The 17,550-nt window shown below is 36.8% G+C and overlaps 1 protein-coding gene across 3 annotated transcripts; it reads left to right on the top strand.

Moving 5' to 3' along the window:
- Positions 1-3,595: 3,595 nt before the first annotated feature.
- On the top strand, positions 3,596-16,015 carry LOC112801665 (transcriptional elongation regulator MINIYO). 3 transcript variants are annotated; one of them, XM_025844538.3, is made up of 11 exons: positions 3,596-3,825; positions 4,074-4,340; positions 5,338-6,391; positions 7,211-7,305; positions 7,479-7,666; positions 8,393-8,498; positions 8,603-8,860; positions 8,969-9,154; positions 9,250-11,538; positions 14,909-15,118; positions 15,398-16,015. In XM_025844538.3, the coding sequence occupies exons 2-11, from the start codon at positions 4,095-4,097 to the stop codon at positions 15,557-15,559; spliced, it is 4,794 nt and encodes a 1,597-aa protein (XP_025700323.1). In that variant the 5' UTR covers positions 3,596-3,825; positions 4,074-4,094; the 3' UTR covers positions 15,560-16,015. The 3 variants fall into 3 exon arrangements, with proteins under 3 accessions (XP_025700323.1, XP_072093403.1, XP_072093402.1); XM_072237302.1 differs by having other exon boundaries at positions 3,633-3,825; positions 5,239-6,391; XM_072237301.1 differs by having other exon boundaries at positions 3,635-3,829; positions 4,081-4,340.
- The last annotated feature ends 1,535 nt before the right edge of the window (positions 16,016-17,550 follow it).

The following is a 17,550-nucleotide window of genomic DNA, read 5'->3' as shown; positions in this document are numbered from 1 at the left end:
CATGACAAGCTTGAAGCTTGTGTGTCCCACAATAACAATAAAGCCCATCCTTCCGCTCACCCGCTCCTATCAGCGTCCTCGAAGTGCGGTCCTGTATGACATAAAATTTATAAGTGAATTGTACTAGACAGTGTTCTTCATCTATTAATTGAGAAACTGAGAATAAGTTATATTTTAATTAAGATACATAGAGAATATTTTTCAATTCAAGTCCTCCTTCAAGTATCACTGTTCCTTGCTTACGCGCTATCACCTGCTCTCCATCTGGTAAACCTACTGGACACCCGTGTATAGTTTTCTTTCACACAAATTTTCAGGTTTTCCGTCATTTGGTTGGAAGCTCCACTATCAATGATCCATAAATAAAAAATTCTCTTACGAGTCATTTTTTTAGAGTCATTTAATTTTTGCTTGTTGATCATATCTACCAATACTTTCCATTGCTCATTGGTCAATCCTGACATCTCACATGTCGTGTCTGCCGTGTTGATAGCATAGTTACCACTTCCATTAGTGTGTGCCACATGTGCACGTGCTGGAATTCCTCGAGTACGCATGCCTTGTCATCCATAGCCTTTGCCACCGTCTCTTCTTTCATTCCTTGGCCGATCGCCCCACCATTCTGCATACCCTACAATCTGAAAGCATCCTTTAATATTATGCCCACTTTTGCCACAGTTAGAGCATATTGTTGATTTTTTGCTAGAATCTCCTCGTTCTTTCGTCCTGTTCCCTGCCTGCATCGCGAGTCCCACAACCAACCCTCTCTCTTCTGATGCCTTAGCCATAGTCTTCACTCTCTTCTCTTGGACTAGCATTGCGTACAAACGATTCAGCGATGGCAAAGGATCTGTTGCCAGGATATTTGACCGCACTGTTCCGTAACTTGCATCATCTAGGCCCATAAAAAATTGGTGAACCCTCCCTTCTTCCCTTCGCTTCTCAAGTTGAGATCCAATCCCGCACTTACATCCACCACACGTGCATTTGGGAATTTGCTCGCACTGTGCTAATGCATCACACAGTACTTTCAATTTCCCATAAACGCCATCATGGCCATTCCTTCCTACTTGCATCTTGTCAAATCTGACTTCAGTTGTTGTATTCATGGTCTGTTCACAGCGAAAAATCACTTTTTGATATCTTCCCATAGTGTCCGCGCATTCTCAACATACGCAACGGTTGACCATAGGCTTAGTTCGATCGTGTTCAAGATCCATGATACAATCATGGATTGGACTGTCCACCAATCCTCAAGATCAGATGCACCTTATTCTAGTTTTGTGAGAGTTCCATCGATGAATTCCCATTTTCTCCGAGCCCGAAGTGATATTTTCACAGCTCTGGCCCATTCCTCATAATTTTCTCCATGTAGCTGCACTTGTGTGATTACATTTGCTGGTTGTCACTCGCATTGAAGTCATATGGCGAGTAAATTTTCTTAGTTCCTTTTTCTAAAGCCTCTGTTACATTTACAGAGTTCTTTCCTGGTTCTGCTGCCATGGTTATGCAACCCAAGTTCTTTTTGTGTTTGTCGGTATTAGAGTATACTCTGATACCATATAGAAAATAAGTTGTTTCAACCTGTTTTTCCATTAGTCATGAACATGTATATATACATCTTTTGACATGAAATTATATCAAATATTTCCTATCTTAAAAGGCATAATTTACGATCTTAATAAATTAGAATGCATAATTTTTTATCCTAATAATAAATATACATAAGATACTCCTTGAGTACTATATATATACTTAATTATAGAGATATTATTGATATAATATTTCTATTAATACCAAACTCAAAACAAACACAAAATAAAACAACAAAATATAACAACAATAAAATTTCATATAACAACAATAAAATTCCCACGGAAAGTTCAAGGCACTGGCTATTTCAGATGATAAGGACAAGGCTAAGGAACTGCAGAAGGAGATTGAAGTTGAAGCTGAAGGAAAACAAGGTGGTGACAGAGACAGAGAAATAACAATTGACTAGAGAATACATTGGTTGCTTTGATTTGCTTAGGAATGATAATGAGAATCAAAGGTTTATGAAAGTTAAGAGTGAGAATGATTTTCTTGTTGATGATGTTTTAGATTTGGAAAGTAGTAATGGAGGGGTTAGAATTGGTTTTGAAATTGGTAGTGGTTTTGGAACATTTATGGCCAGAATAGTTGAGAGGAATGTTACGGTGATCATTAATACTTTCAATGTTGATGCACCATTTAGTGAGCAGCAAGAGGGATTTTTGCTCTTTTGGTGACGACGATAGCAACTAAGACAAACGGCGTCATTTTGAAGTAAGGGGACTTATCTATCCCATTTTGAAAACTCTCCTTCTGAATGTGCATCTATAAGGTAGCGTTTGTTTTGAAGTATTGAGACAGAGACTGGGAGACTGAGACTTAGTTTCATATTTGTTGGTTTAGAGACTGGTACTAAAATTTTTATCTTCGTCCCCCAAATTTCAGTATTTCAGTACCTCCAAAAAGTGAGGACATAGGAGACTAAAATTTTTAGAGGTGGAGACTGAAAATTTAATAACATTTTATAATTAAATACCTTCATTTCAATTAATTAATTTCAATTTTACCCTTTGTACAAATTAAATTAGAATTTCATTCTTGTTTCAATTTGTCTCCCACTTTGCACCGAATAGAATACTGAGATTTATTTCAATCTCTATCTCTTAGTCTCTGTCTCTCCGTCTAAGTCTTTTCGTCTCTGTCTCTCCACCAAACGCTACCTAATGGTTAGGTCAGCACAATGGAAGCTACGTCAGACTTTTTTGTTGGGTCTAACGAATCCATGTGAATGGGAGAGATTCGTATTTCTAACTTTTAAAGAGGTCAGAAATTTAAAAGTATTTTTAAATGGTCAGGAACAAAAATGTCTATGGGACAAAAAATCAAGGACTTATTTGTCCTTTTCTCAAGATTTTATTCAATAAAAAAGATATTTTTTTAATTTTTTAGCATATTTGACAAATTCTTAGTAGTAAAAATAAAATGATTAGAAAAATAAAAAATATTTTTCACATAATAAATAAATATAAAAATATTTTTATATTGTTCTATCTAAATATAATTGATAAATAAAAAAATATTTTTGTATAAAATATCTAAACATAAAATTATTTTTATTTTTTTAAAAAATCTAAAAAAAATAATTCATTTTTTTTATAAAATTCACCCAAATAAGTCTTTAATTTTCTAGTATGGAAGAGTAGATCTTTTAAGAGAAAAATCTAAAGCCCCTGACAATTACCTCAAAAGACAACGAGGTCCTTGAAAAAAAAATACCCAACTCAACTCTTGAGCCTTACTTTTATGGGACTCATTAGTTTCTGTGTCAAAAAAAATTAATGTTATTTTTTTTTGCACAGGGGCTAATCAGTCCCAAAAAAAGATCAGAGCCGAATTGGGTATTTTTTTTCTTGGGAACATCAGTGTTCTTTCGAGATAATTATCAGGAACTGAATTAGATATTAACTCATATTAGATTAGATTAACTTATTAACTTACTAACCTTGGGCCATAAGAAAAGCCTAGTCTTATATCTAGGTCCAATAGACTTATGCCAAGGCCCAAACACCTCAATAAAAAGCTGCATGGTCTTTTGACTCTCTTCTTCTTTTCTTTGTCTCGCACCAGCACCAGCCTCAACCTCCACCCTCCACTCGCTCACTCGCTCACTCTCTCACTCCTTGCCGTCGCCGTCGCCGCTGCGGTCTCTGATCGCCCCTGTTCGCCTATGCTCCCAGCTGTTCTCTTCTTCTCGTCGCTTCTGTTTCTGCTCGTGCTTCTCTGTCGCAGCTGGTGAGCTCTTTTTCTCTTTTCCAAACATTTTATTTTTTATGATTAGTTGATTAGATATTTGATTGCTAGTAGCTGAAAGTTTTAGGCATTTAACAAGTTGTTGAGCCAGACCTCTGATTGCTGATAGCTCTAATTGCTGGCAATTCTAAGCTGAAAATTTTAATTCTAACTATGCAACACACACATGTTCTTTCTTCTAATTTTGTGAGTTACCTTTAATTTTTCTTCTTCCGTCCTTTGTGTTGAAGAGTGAAGACACTTCCACAGCCATGGAGAAGAAGCAGCAGCAGCAGCAGCAGCAAAATGAGAAGAAAGGGGAACCCAAGAAGGTGAAGGTTTTGAACACGAGCTCATTCCAAATAAACGAAGAAGATGCGTCTCGCTTGGTTGGTTCCATTATTGAAAAGGGTATCTCTGACTCTCACGGCAACAACATCATCACTACTCCTCCTTCCTTCTTTCCCAAACCCGCTGGTCTTCCTTTCCCTGTTGCACGACACCGTTCCCATGGCCCTGTAAGTTACCTTATTCAACCACGCTTTTTTAGCTTCCTTCTTAACTGTGACATTTTCATTTTTCGCGTGTTGTATTATCATTCCTGAATTGAATGGAACATTGCAGAATGAATGGTCTTTTTTAGCAATGTATGAATACAAAACAAAACAAAAGTAATAACCTTAGGTTTTATCTAGGATTTCAATGAGTTTAACTTAAGAGGGTATGCTGGAACTTGGAAGAATTAAAAGGGGGGGGGGGGGACTAGCTGAACTAAGAGTTGTTGTATTTTGATGGGACACATATACGGTATACCATGTTGTACGTAGTTTTGCATGTGCTGCTGTGTTTGTCTTTTTTCTATTGTATTCTGCCCTAACTTCGACTGAACTAATCAAATTCCACTTATTGCTATAAGAAGATAAATTTTGAATTTCATAGTGGAAGGTGTACAGTGGTTCAACACTGAAGAGAATGCAGAAGCTATCAAGCAAGCAATGCTTGAAACAAAACTCTTGATAGTTGATATTGAAATAGGGGAAGAAAGAAATAGAGAATGATAAGAGAATCCTTTGCTGAATTCACATCTCTGCATTATTGACTTTAATTGAATGTAAAACCACACTGCAGATTACACAATCTGGTATATATACCTGTACAAGTGTGGGAGATAGAATCTAGATTCTGTTTCTAAACCAGAGGCTATCTATGACAGAAAGTTTTCTATCAGTATCTATTTTAATGAAGTAGAAGAATATGTTTTGGTCTAGTTACAAAATTGATCATCTATCACTAACAACCAAGCTATGAAAGAATAAAAAAAAGATTAACTTTTGTCTCTCATTAATGTGGCTGAAAATAAATGAATAGTTTCCGTGAAAACTTCTATGGAAAAGTAATTTTTGAATGGTATCTTAGACCCAGGTTGTTGAGCTTAGAAATCTTTGTCGGCCATGATGCATGAAGGAGTCTTACATTAACTCATGGAATGACATTGAGACTTTGATGATTTTGCAGTATTGGCATCCATTAAGTAATAAAGGGGGTGCTCGTGGCAACGATGATGATGACAGTGACAATGATGTTGAGGATAAAGAAGATAAAGGTTTCAAGGAGTTTGAAAAAGTTTCAGCCTTTGCCAATCCAGTACAAAAGAGGAAGAAAAAAGATTTGGATTTTAAAAAGTGGAAAGAGATTACTCAAGACAATTATTGTTCCTTGGGGAAGGAATCAGATAATATGATTAATACAGGGAAAAAGAAAAATGAAAAAGGCAGTAAGAATGCAGACATGAAAACGTCATCTACTGATGGTGTTGCCCTTGCTTCTATGGAAGTAGACACTAAACCACAATTAAATAACTATGATAGCGGGTTTCTTAACTCAGCCAGTGCCATGGAGATAGATACATCAAATAAGGCAGATCCTCAGGAAAAACACAAATATGCCACAATCTATGACAGCAACGAAGTGGATGAATTGATGCCTGAACGGGATCAAATTTCTAATGATGAAAAGCCTGATCACAGTTTTGGATCCCTAGATGTGTTAAGAGGAGAGAAAAATAATTTGACTTCAAACATGGTTTCTTCTTCTGGTTCTAGCACCTTTAGAAGGAAACAAGGTTCCATGGCTCTGGAGGATGAAATTGATGCTGAGAATCGGGCTCGGATAATGCAAATGTCACCTGAGGAGATTGCTGAAGCCCAGGCTGAAATAATGGAGAAGATAAACCCTTCGTTACTCAAAGTGCTGCAGAAAAGGGGGCAGGAAAAGGTTAAGAAACAAGATAGTTTAACATCAGAAGTGGGTAACGGCAATGCATCTATGAATCAAGATGTTCATAGTAATCAAGATGCAAAACGTCTGCATACAGAGGACAACATCTCCCATATGTCGATGACACCACCTTCAGAAAATAAGCTAGATGATGAGAAAATTAGGAAAATCACTATGACAACTGCTAGTGGCAGCTCATGGAATGCTTGGAGCAATAGAGTTGAGGCTGTTAGGGAGTTAAGATTTTCCTTGGCTGGGGATCCTGTTCATTCTGATTGGGCATCTCCTTATGGTATTTCTTATTTATTTCTCATGTTTTTTTAGCTTTCTATATGATTTCTGATGTCATCTGATGATCATTGCCTGCATCTATATAATTGCTTTTGAGTATGTTGAAGATCAGTGCCTTCCTGATGCTAGTGTTATGTATTGTTAATGTTTGGATATTTTTCTTGATGGCATCTCCTTATGCTAGTGTTACTTATTTGGTAAAGTATATTTTTTGTCCCTAATATTTGCGATTTTCCTAACGTTTAATTTCATTCAATTTTCTAATGTTTTTGATTCATTCAATTTTGTCCTTTACGTTTTCGATTTGTGTCAAAACTATCCCTAGAAGTTCTCAATTGTATCCCTAACATTTTACATGGAGTTAACATCCAGGGGTAATTTTGACACATCGAAAACGTTAAGGATAAAATTGAATGCAGCTAAACTTTAGGAATAGTTTTGAAAAAAAAAAATTGCAAATTTTAGGGACAAAAAGTATACTTTACCCATTCTGTGTAGGAGTTATATTGCTAGCAAGGAAAGGTTGTAGAAGTCTTCTCTAGCATGATAGGCAAAGCCTTTTGACCATAAATTATGCTATTGTTTTGGTTCTAGTCTAGAGTGTGGTTTATGTTGATTCCCTTTTCTTCCTATTCTTTCCTAGTTATTAAACTTGGCTGCTTGGTTTTGGTTTTGTTGTGCATTCCCTATTAAGCATATCAGATGTTAGAACTCTCCAATTGATTGTCATCCCTCATATCCTTATTATTCTGAAATAAGATGGAGTTGATAATATAAATTTTAAATTTCTTATGTGATAATTCTTTCCGTTGCACTACAGACAATGTCTCTGAACGTGACTATCTGCGGACCGATGGAGATCCTGGTGCAGCTGGTTACACAATCAAAGAAGCAGTGGCACTCACAAGAAGTGTGGTATGTTATGTGTTAAAATAGATCTATCTTTCAGTTAGATGCAGATTTACCTTGAAACGTGGATGTCTGGAATAGTTTGGATGTATTTGCTATTATTAATGTAAATATTGAGATAATTTATTGTAATTTCTCCCTTCGGAACTCAACATCTGCCAATTTTTTTTTTCTTTTAGGTTCCTGGACAAAGGTCCCTTGCATTGCATCTCCTTTCATCTGTTCTTGATAAGGCATTGCAATATATTTGTAAGGACAGAACAGTACAGATCTCGAAAAGTGAAGATGAAGTTGACAAATCAGTTGACTGGGAGGCTGTTTGGGCTTTCGCACTTGGTCCAGAACCTGAGCTGGTGTTGGCACTCAGGTGAGTTTTATTACCCAAATTTCTAGTTTTATCAGCTACCTGCAATGGCCGATGATTTTCTTCTTTTTTAAAATACACTTTTAAATAGCAGCTGAATTGATTTGTTAGATAGAATGGCTCCAGTTGATGTTTTAAATTCCTTGCATTTTACTTGGACCCAATGAAGCAAAGAAGTCACAGATATGTTGCTCACTATTTAGTATTTTTGTGTCTGGTAGTGGTCATTGTAGAAGCCAGCATTGTTTGCATGCTCTAAAAAGATTTGTTAATTTGTGATAAGGGCTTATGCAAACCAGCTTTTATAAACTCCGATTTTTGTTTTTTAAATTTTTAATTGGGATGAGCTCCTGTGCACTGGCTTTTCTAGAGGGCTTTGTACAATTTTACCCCAAAATATTTGTTGGCATGTTGTGGCTTGGGTGTGTAATATTGCCACTTATGTGAAATTTAAGAAAAGTGAAATATAGAGTGCTTAGTTAACTTGCACACCTGTTGTTCTCTTATTCGTTTATTATACAAAGTGATCTTCTCCCAAATGGGACTATTCATCTTCTCATTCTTGTTTATATTTTGCCTATGGATTGTATTATAACCTGCTACACGTAGGTTTCGTATTTAACTCGCTTAAGTAATAGTTACTTCAATTCTTTCAAGTTGTAGTCACGTATGGTTCTTTACTCCTTGTTTGGGACGCATTTGATGGTAGTACCCTTTGTTTTCTTTTAGGATGTGCCTTGATGATAACCACAATTCTGTAGTTCTGGCTTGTGTGAAGGTTATTCAAAGTGTGTTGAGTTGTGATGTGAATGACAACTACTTCAATATATCAGAGGTATCAATTCTCAACTATATTTATTTTCTTTAATTGTATAGTTAGTAATATTTGTGTTTCAAATTTGAGTAAACTGATATATCTTTTTTTTTAACTTTCTGAAGATTGCAATCTGTGACAAGGATATCTGCACTGCTCCAGTTTTTAGGAACAGACCAGATATTGATCTTGGATTTCTTCACGGGGGTTTTTGGAAGTACAGTACAAAACCCTCAAACATTCTTCCTATCAGTGAGGATCACATGGATGATGAGTCTGAAGGAAAACATACGATTCAGGATGATGTTGTGGTTGCTGGACAAGATTTTACTGCAGGTCTAGTACGCATGGGAATCCTTCCCAGACTTCGTTATCTTTTAGAGGTAAAATAATTAATCATGATGAAGCAGTTAATGTCATTCGATCTATAAATTTCTCCTCCTCTTATATGAACCTTCATATTATATTTAAATATTTGATACTGGTTGCAGACAGATCCTACAACAACTTTGGAAGAATGCATTATTTCTATACTGATTGCCATAGTGAGACATTCACCATCATGTGCTAATGCAGTCTTGAACTGTGAAAGGCTTATTCAGACAATTGTGAAACGATTTACTGTGAACAATTTAGAAATCCGGTGGTCTATGATAAAATCTGTAAACCTAATGAAGGTTATAATCCTCCCTTACGTGTTATATATCTTCAATATTTTATGCAGTTACCGTAAGAGAATCATTACTAATGTTTCATTTCAAATTGGTTGAAGGTCTTAGCTTGGTTGGATCAGACAACTTGTGTAGAGTTTATAAGGAATGGGTATTTTCAGACTCTGACATGGAATTTATACCAAAATCCTTCCTCCATTGACCACTGGCTGAATATGGGGAAGGAAAAATGCAAACTTGGGTCAGCCTTGATTGTTGAACAATTACGTTTCTGGAAGGTCTGCATTCGATATGGATATTATGTATCTTACTTCTCAGAAATGTTCCCTGCCCTATGTTTTTGGTTGAATCCACCTTCCTTCGAAAAACTTGTTGATGAAGATGTTCTGTATGAATATGCTTCCATCTCAAGGGAGGCATACCTTGTTCTAGAGTCTTTAGCTGGAAGACTTCCAAATTTATTTTCACAGCAGTCCCAAAACAATCAGATTCCTGAGTCTGCTGGTAACATGGAGGTGTGGTCTTGGAGGTATGTTGGTCCAATGGTTGACTTAGCAGTAAAGTGGATTGCAACCAGAAGTGACCCAGAAGTATGTAATTTGTTTAAAAGACAGAATGAAGGGAGATTTGACGTGACTTCCCTTGGATTGTCTGTGACATCCTTGTTGTTTGTGTATGCTGCTGTGACTCACATGCTCTTCAGAGTGCTTGAAAGGGTGACAATGGGTGATACTATTAGCCCACAGAAAACTGAGAGGCATGTACCGTGGCTTCCAGACTTTGTCCCAAAGATTGGACTTGAGTTGATTATATATTGGCTTTCGGGCTTTTCAGGTTACTTTGGGACAGAAAACGGTCTTCCCAACTCCGGTGAATCTTTTATGAAGGAACTAGTTAATTTGAGACTGAAGGGTGATGTTGAAATGTCTTTAGCTTCCACCTGTTGTCTGAATGGAATGGTCAATGTTATTGCTGCTATTGATAAACTAATACAGTCTGCCAAGAGTGTTACTTCTACTCTCCCAAGCCAAGTACAAAATCTCTCAAAAGAAGGGAAAGTGCTTGAGGATGGCATACTTAGATCGTGTTGGGTTGAATTAAGGTCTGTGCTTAGTGTTTTGACAAGTTCGGTTGATTCTGGGTGGTGCTACATGCAGGCGATTGAGATATTTGGAAGAGGGGGACCAGCTCCAGGAGTGGGCATTGGCTGGGGTGCCCCTCATGGAGGGTTTTGGTCAAAATCAGTCTTATTAATGCAACTAGATGCTAGATTTCTAATCTGTTTGCTGCAGACTCTTCAAAATGCATCTAAAGATGTATCTGTAATTGAAGAAAAGACATTGTCCATTCAAAAGATTAACACTCTGTTGCGATTGTGTTTAACTGCTGGACCAAGGGAGAAGTGTGTTGTAAATAAGGCATTGGATCTCTTATTTGATGTTTCTGCATTGAAATACCTTGATCATTGCACACAGAACTTTCTCCTTGACACGAGGGGTAAAACCTTTGGGTGGAAACATGAAGAGGAGGATTACATGCACTTCAGTAGAATCTTATTGTCTCATTTCAGGAGCAGATGGTTATCTGAAAAGGTGAAGTCCAAGTCTATAAATGGCAGTGGTTCCTCCAGCACTAAGAGTTCTCTGAAGGGTAGTGCTCGGTTGGACACTATATTTGAGGACTCTGACATGTCACTCGGTACGAGCCCGTCGTGTAATTCTTTAATGGTAGAATGGGCTCACCAGAAACTACCACTTCCACTCCACTTTTACCTTAGTCCAATCTCCACGATTTCCCGTAGCAAGCAATCTGGTCCCCAAAAAGTTGATGGGTCGGATAGCATACATGGTCTGTCTAATTTGCTCGAAGTTGCCAGGTCTGGACTTTTCTTTATTTTTGGCATTGAAGCAATGTCCAATTTCCAAGGCCATGACATTCCTTCTCCTATTCAGCATGTATCATTGACGTGGAAGTTACATTCCTTATCTGTCAATTTCCTTGTTGGAATGGAAATACTTGAACAAGAGCAGAGCAGGGAAACTTTTGAAGCTTTACAGGATCTTTATGGCATGCTTCTTGATAAGGCAAGGTTAAACAAAAATGAAGAAACTATCTCAGATGATAAAAACCATCTTGAGTTTCTGAAATTCCAATCCGAGATTCATGAAAGTTACTCGGTATTTATTGAAGAACTTGTAGAGCAGTTTTCAGCTATATCTTATGGTGATATGATTTTCAGCCGGCAAGTTTCCCTCTATCTTCATCGTTGTGTTGAACCTTCGATTCGACTTGCTGCCTGGAGTGCACTATCTAATGCTCGTGTTCTTGAGCTTTTACCACCACTGGAGAAGTGCTTTTCTGGGCCTGAAGGATACCTTGAACCGATTGAGGTAAAACTTGATCATTATCTACTGTTCTAATGTGATATATTAGATGCATAGCATTGTTCCTATGCTTTTTTACTTTCTCTTCATTTTAAATTGAAGTTATAAATGTTTATTTTTATTCCCTTAACATAGGAATATCAAATATGAAATACCCATCTTTTGAGATGGAATAAAATTTTCATATTTGTGGGACTAAATTACTCTTGGAAAAATTATTCTTAGAAACTAGAGTTCAAATTTTCAAACAAACATGAGAATAATATATTTCCTTGAAACAAACACACAAACTATAAACACGACATCATTGGCAGTGTAATCTTTTTTCTTTTGCATCAAAGCATAAATTAGTCAAAGTAACTTAGAAACATTTTCTTAAGTTTTAGAGGTACAGTTACATTCGTGTTTATTTTCTGTTTTTTGTTTACCCGTTAGGAGATGTGCCATTTGATGAGTAGAGTTATCAGCTCGGACTAGGTATATGAAAAGCTCTATATTGGATTCAATTCCAAATTTCACCCAATATAGTGAAAAAATTCATAGCAGTAATTTTTTTTTCTAGTCTACAAAACCAATGAAAATTAAAATGTTAAGAGAAGATGGAATGTGTTAGATATTAAACTAAGCCCTACCCCACCTAGTTTAAGCATTTGGGAAAGATTGTTCATGACATAATTTATTGTTTTTCTGGTCATGATGCATTAACATGACACGTAATTGACATGTTTATTGGTTTTAATTTTGCATCAAACATGCACATATCTTTACTGTGACTTTTTTTGAAGCTATAAACTTTAGTAGATTGTTTCTTACTTGATTAGAAAGCTTTAAACTACTTTAGTAAATTTGAAACTACAGCTTGTTTTCTTGTCCTTTTATTAACAGTAGTGTTAAAATCCATGATTTTCTATGAAAATAATAGAGTGAATAGTAACTCAGCAAATGTGAGAAAAGAGTATATTATGTGATTTGTGTAGATTGTATGCTGATTGTATTGTTACATGAGAGATGACTAACATATATAGAAAGAAGAGTAAAAAATGTGGAGCACCTAGTCTACTATTCTCCATAAATGCACTGTGTAAACTACTTACTACTATTTAACATTAGTATCTCTCATGTTTCAACACTCTCCCTCAAGCTTGTGCATATAGATAATATACATCAAGCTTGGAACATAAGTAACATATAAGGGATATTATTTAATCTGGTGAGATATGAAAGGATAATCTCTCTAATATTCCCCCTCAAGCTTGGAACATAAGTAACATATAAATGATATTATTTGATCTGGTGAGATATGAAAGGATAATCTCTCTAATATTCCCCTTCAAGCTAAAGCTTACTAAGCTGTTAAGCTTGTTACAATAATACCCTTGAAAATAAAATAGAGAGTAAACTGTTGAAGACGAAAGAAGGGCCAGCTGGAATTGCCGAAGATGTGCCAGGCCCATTGGGGACTTCTGGAGATGTGTTGGGGGCAGCTGGGGCTGTCAGGGACTTGCTGAACCTAGATGGGACTACCGGGAACTTGCCGGGGCCAGTTGGTAACCTTGGAAAGGTGACTTGGTTCAAGTGTCATGGTCTTTCAAAGAGGCTATAACTAGCATGACTGACAGACTGGGTGAATGAAAAATAAGATCATTGGTATCATTCAGTGGGAGGTTGGAAGGAAAAGATAACCCAATCAATCACTCTATGCCAAGAGTAAGAATAGGGAGATGATGGAAGAGGTTACACAGACAGGACGGATGTCAAACATGCAAGAAATCAAGGGATAAAATCAATGAATTTGATGATATGCTGTAGTGGACTAGTGGCTAGATAAAGGAGATAAGCACATATCCAGAAAGCACAGAGATGTCAGCACTGAGGTAGTACCGACCGGAGGTGGTGGCAGACGCTGCAGATGAACAGTGCAGCAGTGACGGGGGCAAAAAGGGAAATGCAGAAATGCAAAAGAGAAAAATGGTCGGATAAGAAAAAACATGACCAGACCCTGAAAGAGGACAGTGAGGCTTTGATAATGTTAAGTATGTAAGGGAAGTGGGAAACCACACCTTATAGCTGGTTATTAAGGCGGGGAAGAACCACTTTCCTTATATACAATATCAGGTATCTCATACTCAATGTGGAACTTTGGGCACCCCATAATACCTAGTCCCCAACAATACACTGACCCTGGAGAGCCAACGTCCACAGTGATGGTGGCTTTACTCTATCGACATTGAGCTAGTGGTAGCCTACCACCAACTGTCATTATTCAGTATTCACCTTAATCTAGCCCATAAGCATCGTTTTCCATGGCGCCGACAACCAAGTCTTTGATACCATTGTTAAGTACCTAAGAAAAGTGGGAAATTACACCTTAAAAACTAACTATTAAGAGGGAATAACCACTCTCCTTAACATATATGGGCACCCCATACTACCAAGTCCTCAACAGATTAGCGGCGGAAATCGACAGCCAAGATGCCAACACGCGCTGGCTAAAGTAGCGGCGGTAACTGAACCGTATGAGGGAGAAAACAGTGCGTGGATGTGTGTGAAGCCTCAGTCAGCATCACTGTTGGCTGGGCTGAGCAGCGATGAGTCCGACAGTGTGATCATTTGTCAGATTGGACGGTGGACGGCAGGGGAGTGCTGGAACAGTTCTGAAAGGGGTCAGAAGGTGGTTTTTGTTGGAAAGAACAACACAGCAGAGGACGTTCTGGTAACTAGAAAGGCACCCGGTTGGCTGGAACTTTACAATAAAGAACATCCTTAAATTAAAAGTAGCAGATTGTGCTGCTGGATGCACAACAGCAGAAGTAGCTGAAACAACTTAAACAAGTGTTTCTTGGTTTGGAAAAATGTGAAATGGAAGTAATTTTGATTTCAACCAAGAATAGAAAGATTACTTTCAACATAGTTTGTGACAGCGGCAGAATTTCAGGGAACTCAAGGAGGATACCAATATACCATGACTCTAATACTATGTTAAAATCCATGATTGAATATGAAAAAAATAGAGTAAATATTAACTTAACAAATGAGAAAAAGAATATATTACTCATATGTGATGTGTATAGACTGTATGCTGATTGTATTGTTACATGAGAGAAGACTAACAATCTAACATATACAGAGTAGAGAGTAATAAATGTGGAGAACTCTTCATAAATACACTATGTAAACTACTAACTACTAACTAACATTAATATCTCCTATTATATTTCAACAAGCAGCAAACCCGGAATCTAATATTTGCTGTCCATGCCTTTTACCACCTACTATGTGTCGAGAGGTGCATTCTATTACAGTTTTAATGCATACTACACAACTCGAAATACATCGTATTTAAATCGATATTGATGGGTTCCCTGTCTCTCTGCAGGATAATGAAGGGATTTTGGAAGCTTATACCAAGTCATGGGCTTCTGATGCTCTTGACAGGGCTGCAATTCGAGGATCAATTGCGTATACTCTGGTTGTCCATCATCTTTCCTCCTTCATATTTAATCCTTGTCTCACAGATAAATTGTTGTTGCGGAACAGAGTTATTAGGTCGCTCCTGCGAGATTATGCTGGGAAACAGCGACACGAGGTGAGCAAGTTTTTATAGCTTTACATTGATTGAATAGCTGCTTAGACAGATCTCTCTATTCAGAGTCCTCAGTGCCAGAGATTTTCCATCTTCTTCCAAGTTCTAAACAGTAGTATTTTGTGACCATGAATTATTTGAAAGCTATTAATGAAAAAGAATTTTTTTGTTCTTTTTTTTTTCCCTCCCCTTAAATACTTAGGTATTATTGTCTGCATATATATATATGATGTTAATTTAGGGAAATCTATGGTTTTTACTAATGGAGAACTTATGTTATAGGGAATGTTGCTCAACCTCATCCACTATAACAAGATGGCACCGAGATCTTACACAGGATTAGAGTTTAGGATAAAAATTTTAGTTGAAGCTTGTGAGGGAAATTCTTCACTTTTGAAAGTAGTAGAGAAGTTAAAGGCTGTTGCGGAGAAGACTTCATTGTGAAATCATCAATTATACTCCGAGACTTGTAAATATTCGACATATACTAAAAGCAGGTGCGACAGAAGGACCATACACGAACATCACTCGACGAGAATGGTGTGCTTGGCCAAATAGAACATGGTGGGCAGGTGGCACTAACATTTGTTTTCATTGTTGGAATGGAGGCTTCTAGTTTGTCTAGCAAGATTTCTAGGGATGCAAAGTCCATGGGGCGTGCAATGAAGTTGTACATAAAAAAGTACCGGAGTATACTTTTGATGAAATTGTCAAAAAGATTCTTGGTATGCAGCTTTTGTTACTTTTGTGCAAGAGGGAGATAGATAGATGACCATGAATATTAGTGGAATTTGTGGTTTTTATTTTAAAGTTTATTTACAGAACAAGAAAATACGAGAAACTTTGAAATCGATTTTTTAATGATCACTAAAATAAAAGATTTTTTTAGATTTTATAGCATTCATGATTGATTGTTAAGATTTGAGATTTAAATGTTAATTATTTATATCAAATTTAAAGGTGGGAATTAAATCCGTTTGAAATTTTGAGACAAATATGACATTTGAAATCTTAGGGATAATATTAAGATTTAGTCCAAATGTTAGGGACTAAAATAGCACTTTACACTAATTTTTTTTATTATAATAACAAACTAAAATATCAATAATACAAACTATATGTACAAAATATATGAAATGTACGAAAGGAAAGATAAATCCTATCTACAGGTCTACAAAATCATTTGCATCATCTTTCTGGCCGTCCATCTCCTCCTAAGTCAACAAAATCATTTGCATCATCTTTCTGGCCGTCCATCTCCTCCTAAGTCAACGATACCGGTGCAAATGATGAATTCCCTCTAGTAGTGCTATTACTAGCGCAAACCTGATCGTATTAGATTGTCATTTCCTCCTTTATTTTGCAAATCTGCTCTATCTCCCGCAAGCTGTTAGCACGATAAGCTATGATTGCCTGTCTCTCCTCCTCCACAATGTCCCATTCAGCGAGGTGAGTAAGGAGGTCTTCAATCCACTCCTCAGCTCGTTGTAGATGTTGTCCCTAATCTTGTAGTCTTTGGGTTAGGATGTGGATTTGGTCATGCAAATCGGCCTCCTAGGAAGGTGGAATAGTGCTAGTGGTTGATATGGAAGACGCCCTTCTCAAAAGACTCGAGCGTAGAGTACTAGCGAAGAAGGATCCTTGTCCATAAATGCAGTTATTACATGGCTCGTCCAGAGTCTTAAGCCATACGACATCCGGATCCACCTGCACATTACTTGTCCTTTCTCCCTTTTTTACTTGGATTACTGGGTCTGAGTCTGCATGTTTTATATGAACTAATCCTAACAAATTTAAAAATGTAATTAAACATAAGTCATAATTAAATACTAAATTCAAATGAAATAAATACTTATGTGTAACTCGTGCGGAATTTCGATTACCACAACTGAACTGGCAAGTGCACTAGGTTGTACCAAGTAATACCTGTTGAGTGAGAGTCGATCCCACAAGATTGTTGGACCATGCAATAATAATTGAGTGATTCATTTAGTCAGACAAGCAGAAAATAGTGTTTTAGGTTCAAAAGCATCAAACAACAATTCAGGAATTCAGAAAGCAATTAGTAAATTTAGTGTGAAAAGTATGTGAGAAAATAGTTAAGGTTTCATAGATATTTATTTTTTCAGATTAATGTTTCTTACCAACTATTTTAATCATGCAAGACCCAATTCATGGCAAACTCTAATTGACTAAACCATAATTCCTTAGTAATTTAGTCTCTTCTAACCTAATTAACGGCTAATTCCTTGGTCACTTAATGTAGATTAAAGGGTTAAGTCCAATTCTAGTTTATTAGCCACAAAAATCCTAATTAACCAAATATAAGAGGATTATATGTCACGTATCCCATTAAGTCGAAGTAATTAGTGATTAGGGAGGAATTACTTTCAAGCTATTATACAAGTGAGTTAACTATTTCAAGAATCAACAAG

This window comes from Arachis hypogaea, chromosome 5, assembly GCF_003086295.3.
Source record: "Arachis hypogaea cultivar Tifrunner chromosome 5, arahy.Tifrunner.gnm2.J5K5, whole genome shotgun sequence".
Classification (NCBI taxonomy): domain Eukaryota; kingdom Viridiplantae; phylum Streptophyta; class Magnoliopsida; order Fabales; family Fabaceae; genus Arachis; species Arachis hypogaea.
The sequence above is the reverse complement of the archived record's forward strand: the minus strand, read 5'-3'. Positions and strand labels throughout refer to the sequence as shown.